This window comes from Schistocerca piceifrons, chromosome 1 (assembly GCF_021461385.2).
Source record: "Schistocerca piceifrons isolate TAMUIC-IGC-003096 chromosome 1, iqSchPice1.1, whole genome shotgun sequence".
NCBI lineage: Eukaryota > Metazoa > Arthropoda > Insecta > Orthoptera > Acrididae > Schistocerca > Schistocerca piceifrons.
The window spans coordinates 27,982,369-27,990,559 of NC_060138.1; the positions used below are offsets into that span (position 1 = coordinate 27,982,369).

General features: G+C 43.2%; 1 protein-coding gene across 1 annotated transcript in view; it reads right to left on the minus strand.

The window, feature by feature from the left end:
- Window positions 1-4,952, minus strand: part of LOC124795200 (cytochrome P450 315a1, mitochondrial) — a gene marked incomplete at its 5' end in the record, with an annotated part of 137,956 nt that extends 133,004 nt beyond the window's left edge. The window contains one exon of the mRNA XM_047259110.1: window positions 4,684-4,952. Coding sequence (XP_047115066.1) covers window positions 4,684-4,952 — 269 coding nt within the window. The remainder of the gene's footprint in view (window positions 1-4,683) is intronic.
- Between the last annotated feature and the right edge of the window lie 3,239 nt (window positions 4,953-8,191).

Consider the following 8,191-nt stretch of genomic DNA (forward strand, 5'->3'; position numbering starts at 1 on the left):
AATACTAGACAAAGCGGTAGACAAGTTTACTTCCTTGTCTCCATAAGCTGACTAATCCAACCCCAGAGTCCCTATCTGAAATTGTTCAATGCAGTATTCTGTATGTACCGTTACGTTTTTGCACGCTCTTACGCAAATACCCTGTATAAGAATAATCACAGATTCCGAAAACGACGATCGTCTGAAACCCAGCTCGATATGTTCGTCCAAGAGACGCAGAAACTAACAGATACCACGCTCAGGTTGATGCGGTGTTCCTCGACTTCTCCAAAAACGAGCACAGCCCCGCCTGATGCACGAACTAAGAGGGTAGCGATCATCAGACCAGCAGTTTGATTGGATTGAAGAGTTTTCAGCAAACAGAAGATAGCACCAAACTTCATGGCAGATTAAAACTGTGTACCGGACCGAGACTCCAACTCGGGACCTTTGCCTTTCTCGGGGAAGAGCTCTGTCAGTTTTCAAGCTAGAAGATGTACCGGAGGGAGTCGTGCTTGCGTGGCCCAATGGTAGAGCAGTTGCCCGCCAAAAGCAAACGTCCCGAGTTCGAGCCTCGATCCGGCACACAGTTTAAATCTGCCATGAAGTTTCATATCAGCGCACACTTCGATGCTGAGTGAAAATTTCATCCTAGAATATAGCATGTCACTCTCAACGGAGAGCAATCTTGAATAAGGACCTTCCGGCGTCGCTCGAGGGACTTTCGGACGCCATTAAATGACGTAGTAGACAATGTCTGAAGTTCAACGAGGCCTTTCGCGGATGATGCTGTTGCATACAGTGAAGTCGCGACGCTAGGAAATGCACGGAAACCTGAGACAAATGCGCTTGGTGCAGAGATTATCAGTTAACCCTCAACATAAACTACTGTAACGTAGTGCGGACAGAAAGACCGATTACTGTGTCTTTACACGTATGCAGGACATTCACTGGAAGCAGTTACACCGAGGAAATATCTAGGGGTATGCAAGGGGACGATTTGAAATGGAACGACGACATAAAGCTAACTGCAGGTAAAGCGGATTCATTAGAAGAATTCAGCCATGTGCGAGGTAGTTTATAAGGCTTTTGGTTAAACAATACTTTAATACTGCGTACCAGATAGGGATGGAAGAGGAAACGGAAAATGTCGAAAGAAGAGCAGGGCGTTTCGTTACGGGTTCCTTTAGCAAGCGTGAAAGCGTCACGCAGATGCGTACAGCATCGCAGTGTTCTTTAATATGTATCTAGCCGAAAGACGGTGAAGGTAAAATTACAGAGATTCGATTTCGCACAGAGGCTTATTACCGTTCGTTATACCTGGGAACCATTCGAAGCTGAAACAGAAAAAGGGGAGAATTGACAAAGTATCCCGCGCCACACAGCGTAAGGTAGTTTACGGAGTGTACAGGGTGTCCTAGGAGGAATGATCAATACTCAGCGACATGACACGAATGATGGTTCGAAGCCAAAAAGACTATTAGCCATGGGCTGTAAAATGCATGCCTTAGTATCTATGAGTACTTCTTCGTCTTCGTTACTGTGAAAAAGTCTGTCCTATTACAAGCTCTTTACTTGCCGTATTATGAGAAATGGTACTACGCACCAAAATAAGAAAAATATCTCTACTAAACACAGACTCTAAAGTGCATACCTCAGAAGCTATGAACACTGGTTATTCTTCGCTACTATGAAAGACATCTCTTCTCCTGAACAAGTGCTGATAGCTCTTAAAGTAAGCCCCTGTTTATAGGCAGTTTTTTCTTCTACGGACCATATTGGTCCCACTCAACAATGGAGAGCAAACAGCTTACATTAGAAGACATTTGTTTCACAGTATCGCTCTTATAGCCTTTGCGGTATGCATTTTAGAACATATGTTCACTAGAGTTTTTGCCTTCGAATTATCGTTCCTGTCAAATCCATTTCAACATTCCTCCTGGCAAAATCTGGAAATGTAGATGACCTTTGGTGTAGATTTGACATCTATTTTAGCTAACAATCGGACTATTGTAGTACGACATTTATAATTTTGTGAATTGAGCGACTTGTTCCCTGAGATTTTAGGGCGACGTTTTTAATGTGCTGTAAGGGTGGCTCGCTCACCCATGTTTTTGGCGAGTAATCACCCAGTCACATATTCCTGCAAATCTACTTTACTTTTGCTCTCGTCTACCTTAATTTTGGTTGACTGGTTGATTTGGGGGGGGGGGGGGGGGGAGGGGACCAAACAGCGAGGTTATCCGTCACATCGGATTAGGGAAAGAGATAGAAGGAAATCGGTAGTGCCCTTTCAGTAGAACCATCGCGGCGTTTACCTGAAGCGATTTAGGGAGATCACGGAAAAGCTAATTTAGGATGTCGGGATGCGGATTTGAACCGTCGTTCTCCCGAATGCGAGTCCAGTGTGCTAACCACTACGCCAGGTCACTCGGTTCCTTATTTTTTCTCAATAGTTTTAGAACATTGAATGCGAACATTTTAGATTAGGCTTCACCGCGACTGTTGTTGATATCAAATGAAACAAGTATGCTGTTGCCAGTTCATCTCCGAGACGCGTTTCAAAGGTTTAAACCTCCATCATCAGGTCGAAATACATTTGTTAGTATGACGTATGTGTCTGTCGTGTTACGATTTTTAGAGAAACTTGTGGCTCTGTCTCCAGTGGTCATAAGTTCCTTTCACTGTCGTAACACACCACTTGTATACTGTCATCTTTTGTGAACACAGATGGCCTCAAGTTCCTCGAAAACTCGTAACACAACACACACATATGTCATGCTAACAAATGGATATCCGCCTTTTAAACGAGTCGTGGAGGTAAATGAACAGTGGCTGGTAACAGGAAACTTGTTATTTCATTTGATATTTTTAGAACATCGACTTATTTTAGAAGCTAGATTAAGAACAGGCAAACCTACGTTTCTAGCACTTGTAGACTTAGAGAAAGCTTTTGACAATGTTGACTGGAACACTCTCTTTCAAATTCTGAAGGTGGCAGGGGTAAAATACAGGGAGCGAAAGGCTATTTACAATTTGTGCAGAAACCAGATGGCAGTTATAAGAATCGAGGGACATGAAAGGGAAGCAGTGGTTGGGAACGGAGTGAGACAGGGTTGTAGCCTCTCCCCGATGTTATTCAATCTGTATATTGAGCAAACAGTAAAGGAAACAAAAGAAAAATTCGGAGTACGTATTAAAATCTGTGGAGAAGAAATAAAAACTTTGAGGTTCGCCGATGACATTGAAATTCTGTCAGAGACAGGAAAGGACCTGGAAGAGCAGCTGAACGGAATGGACAGTGTCTTGAAAGGAGGATATAAGATGAACATTAACAAAAGCAAAATGAGGATAATGGAATGTAGTCGAGTTAAGTCGTGTGATGCAGAGGGAATTAGATTAGGAAATGAGACACTTAAAGTAGTAAAGGAGTTTTGCTATTTGGGGAGCAAAATAACTGATGATGGTCTAAGTAGAGAGGATATAAAATGTAGACTGGCAATGGCAAGGAAAGCGTTTCTGAAGAAGAGAAATTTGTTAACATCGAGTATAGATTTAAGTGTCAGGAAGTCGTTTCTGAAAGTATTTGTATGGAGTGTAGCCATGTATGGAAATGAAACATGGACTATAAATAGTTTGGACAAGAAGAGAATAGAAGCTTTCGAAATGTGGTGCTACAGAAGAATGCTGAAGATTGGATGGGTAGATCACATAAGTAAGGAGGAGGTACTGAGTAGAATTGGGGAGAATAGGAGTTTGTGGCACAACTTGACTAGAAGAAGGGATCGGTTGGTAGGACATGTTGTGAGGCATCAAGGGATCACCAGTTTAGCATTGGAGGGCAGCGTGGAGGGTAAAAATCGTAAAGGGAGACCAAGAGATGAATTCACTAAGCAGATGCAGAAGGATGTAGGCTGCAGTACGTACTAGGAGATGAAGAAGCTTGCACAGTATAGAGTAGCATGGAGAGCTTGAATCAAACCAGTCTCAGGACTGAAGACCACAACAACAACAGAACATCTGAATACTGTTAGCGGTATCTTCTATGCTGCGAGCTAGTGTGATGCTGCATGTGTTCATGAGTGAGGCTGGATGGAATGAGTGTGAATTCATCTGAGATTGATTTTTATTTCTTCCGTCGCGTTTTTTCCGTTTCAAACACATTCATTTCTACTAATTTGGTAAAGACGGTGATAATCTCGTCATTGAGAGCCCCTAAAACACACACACACACACACACACACACACACACACACACACTCTATCTATAATAGTGAATATCATATTGATGTGAGGCGCTTTATATTTTTAAAAGTATCGAGACGCAGTATTCTATTGTAGAACAAATTTCTGCGATTTTTTTTTGCCCGTGTTTTTACGAAAGAATTGCTAGATAAATTTGCAAGTGCGTTTAAGCTGCCAACCAGTGATTACGTATTCGTGCTATTTTTATCTGCAGAAAAAATTTATGTGTGCTATGTTTATCTGCAGATAAAATTTAAATAAGACAGTGTGATTAACTTCCTCCACTTTATTCAGGTCCTCAAACCCTTGTGCGTACCTAAGTTCTTATTGAGTAAAAAGCAAATTGAAGATAATGGATAAGCAGATGCTGTGAATTGGTTACTTACTGTAGCAATTTCATTGCTACAAAGTACATCCTCAGCGAAATGACAGTGTGGCAGTGGTGCGCGCGGGACTTACATGAAGAAGAGCCCCCGCTTGTAGCCGTAGACCTCGTTGTAGAGCAGCCAGGACTCGGGCACGATGTGGGCGGGGTAGCGGCCCTCGACGGAGAAGACGCGCCGCATCTCGTTGGCGTCGGCGACGAAGACGGCGTCGACGGGCCCTATGGAGTCTCGGAAGACGGGCCCCAGCTCGCAGTGCCGCCGGTCGACGTAGCGGTGCAGGCGGGGGGCGGCGCCGGCGGCCAGCAGGTCCAGCGTGGTGCCGAGCAGCGGCAGGCCGCGCGGCGACGGCGGCGGCGGCGGCAGCTTCTGCGGCAGCGCGCGCGCCGCCCACGACGAGCCGCGACACCACACGCGCACCCGGCTCCACATGGCGAAGGACGAGCGGGCTGCGTCTGCCGGCGCCGCCGCCGACGCCCCGGAGGACCCTACCGGCCGAGGGGCGACCGCCGCGCCCCTGGCGGCCGCGCGCCGAAGCCGGCCGGCAGCCGCGCCGCCCGCGGGCAACAGGTGACTCCGGGCTCCACCCGTCCCGTCACCACTAGGATCAGGAGCACGCCCGTCGCACCGTAGCGTGTAAGACAACATGCACCGTAAATATGCAAACAACTCATCCCCGTCAACACCAGGCCTCACACAGTGCAAAATTCTCGTTAGGACAAACATCACCATCATCATTAGTTTTTAACACTCACCCTCATCTACATCGCGCACATAACCATATTATGTATGTATTGTAATGTCTTTTGCAGCGGTCTCTCCACGATATTTTCAGAAATTTTATAAATTATATAACTCAGTACATATCTCGAAATATCTCTTATCTTACCGATTCCCAAACTTAAATATACGATGATTATCAACGCAAAGTAGTTTCAAGCCCTATTATTCCTTGGAGCGTCCATTTACTCCACGGAATAGCTTCTCTGCTATCTATGTTTTCTCTTATGAAAAGAATGAAGCAGATCTTGCCGATTAGGCGTGAAAGAAGGAGGATGTATATGTATGTATTGTTGAGCTAGTCGCCATCTGGATGAGATTATGTATGAGAAGGAATTTAATACATGAACTAAACTGAAGTAAGTGTGTTCGCGTATTATTTAACTGATTATTATTGGCAGTGTCTGCTTACTACGCTGTGTTGCACGGGATCAGTGGGGAACGTCTGATTTACATTGGACGAACCTGCCGTTTTGTATGCTCAAGATATCCAGTATAAATAAATGGGCTAACACGGTCTTACCAGCAGATCTCCGGTCTTCCCCATGTGATCACCGAAAGTTAATAATTATTACAAATGTTTTCAGGAGATCGACTGACAATTTTCGAGACTTCGAAATTGCTTCACTGCCTTATGGAATTCAAGTTAAGCTCAATTTAATCAGGATAGAACAGTATTGAATTGTGTGAATGTGATAAGCCTGCTTTGTGAATGAAAATTCCCTTAATATACGCATGTTCAGTGAAGCTAAAACAGGCCGGTGTGAGAGAGGTTTTCAGATTTTAGATCCTACAAAAAAAATATTAAAGTACAGGGTGATTTAAAAAGAATACCACAACTTTAGGAATTTAAAACTCTGCAACGACAAAAGGCAGAGCTAAGCACTATCTGTCGGCGAATTAAGGGAGCTATAAAGTTTCATTTAGTTGTACATTTGTTCGCTTGAGGCGCTGTTGACTAGGCTGAAAACCAAACTACCCGAGGCAGCCCGTGACAGAGCACTTCATCACTGGCCTCCAAAAAGCCCTGATCTTACCCCCTGCGATTTTTTCTTATGGAGGTATGTTAAGGATATGGTGTTTCGGCCACCTCTCCCAGCTACCATTGATGATTTGAAACGAGAAATAACAGAAGCTATCCAAACTGTTACGCCTGATATGGTACAGAGAGTGTGGAACGAGTTGGAGTATCGGGTTGATATTGCTCGTGTGTCTGGAGGGGGCCATATTGAACATCTGTGAACTTGTTTTTGAGTGAAAAAAAATCTTTTTAAATACTCTTTGTAATGATGTATAACAGAAGGTTATATTATGTTTCTTTCATTAAATACACATTTTTAAAGTTGTGGTATTCTTTTTGAATCACCCTGTATAATGTATATCTCTGACTATCCCACTCTGTCTTTCTACAAACTCTGACTTCTCCTGCTATAAAAATAAAAATAAAACAAACCTACCCTAAGAATTAATGATACTACACAGACCACTGCAACTTGCAGTATACGTAGAAATAAATTAGCAGAAATAAACCAATAATGAGCACACTATCACAGAATTTCTCACCCTAGCAACAAAGTCAGAAGGAGATGCAGCGCCGGCCGGCGTGGCCGAGCGGTTCCAGGTGCTACAGTCTGGAACCGCGCATCCGCTACGGTCGCAGCATCGAATCCTGCCTCGGGCATAGATGTGAGTGATGTCCTTAGGTTAGTTAGGTTTAAGTAGTTCTAAGTTCTAGTGGACTGATGACCTCAGAAGTTAAGTCCCATAGCGCTCAGAGCCATTTGAACCAATTATGTTACAATCACCCTGTATTAGGCGCCGCTGATTCACAGAAAGGGGGAAAATCGCATTTGTAGCAATGAAATTGCTACAGTAAGTAAGCAAATCACACCATCTGCTTATCCATTATCTTCAGTTTTTTGTTATTTATTTATTGTTATTATTTTTTTTTTTTTTGCTTTTTACAGACATTTACACGATAACAACTTAGTACTTAGGTACAAACAAGGGTTTGAGAACCTGGATAAACTGGAGGAAGTTAATCACACTGTCTTACATAAATTTTATCTGCAGATAAACATAGCACACATAAATTTTATCTGCGGATAAACATAGCACGAATACGTAAGCAGTGACTGGCAGCTTAAACGCAGATGCAAATTTATCTAGCATTTCTTTCGTAAACACACGGCGGGAAAAAATCGCAGAAATTTGCTCAACAATAGAAGACATTATAATACCGCCTCTCGATACTTGCGAAATATAAAATATAAAGCGCCTCACATCAATATGGTATTAGAGATTTGTTGTACGTTACTATGAAAAGTAACTGGTCCTCCTTTAACGTACTTCTCTTTACAACCATAGCAACGACGATACTGCACCGTGGCTGTTATTACTACTAATACGTGTAGAAACGCATGTAAAAACAGGCACGTGTAATATTAAAGTTTCGCTGTTAGCACAAATTGCAGAGAAGCAGCGACGTCCCATTACCACGTGCAATAGGCTATGCTTACTCCACAGATATTTATACTCTATGATTAGAACTAAAGATCACAACCAGAGATGTTATTTGGCAAGTGATTAATGATACTTCCTTCTTGAGAGTATTTTCGTTCTGTTGTTCCAGCTACGAAAAATGCGTGTTTTTTTCACCAGACATGTTTCGATTTGTTGAGTTAAAGCATCATCAGTGGCGGTGATTTCCGCTTGATTTCTCGCCTACATCAGGAAATGGCGTTTGGTAGCACATCGTTATGTTTTTCTTCTTTAGGCACTGATACCTATAGTTACTTGCTCCG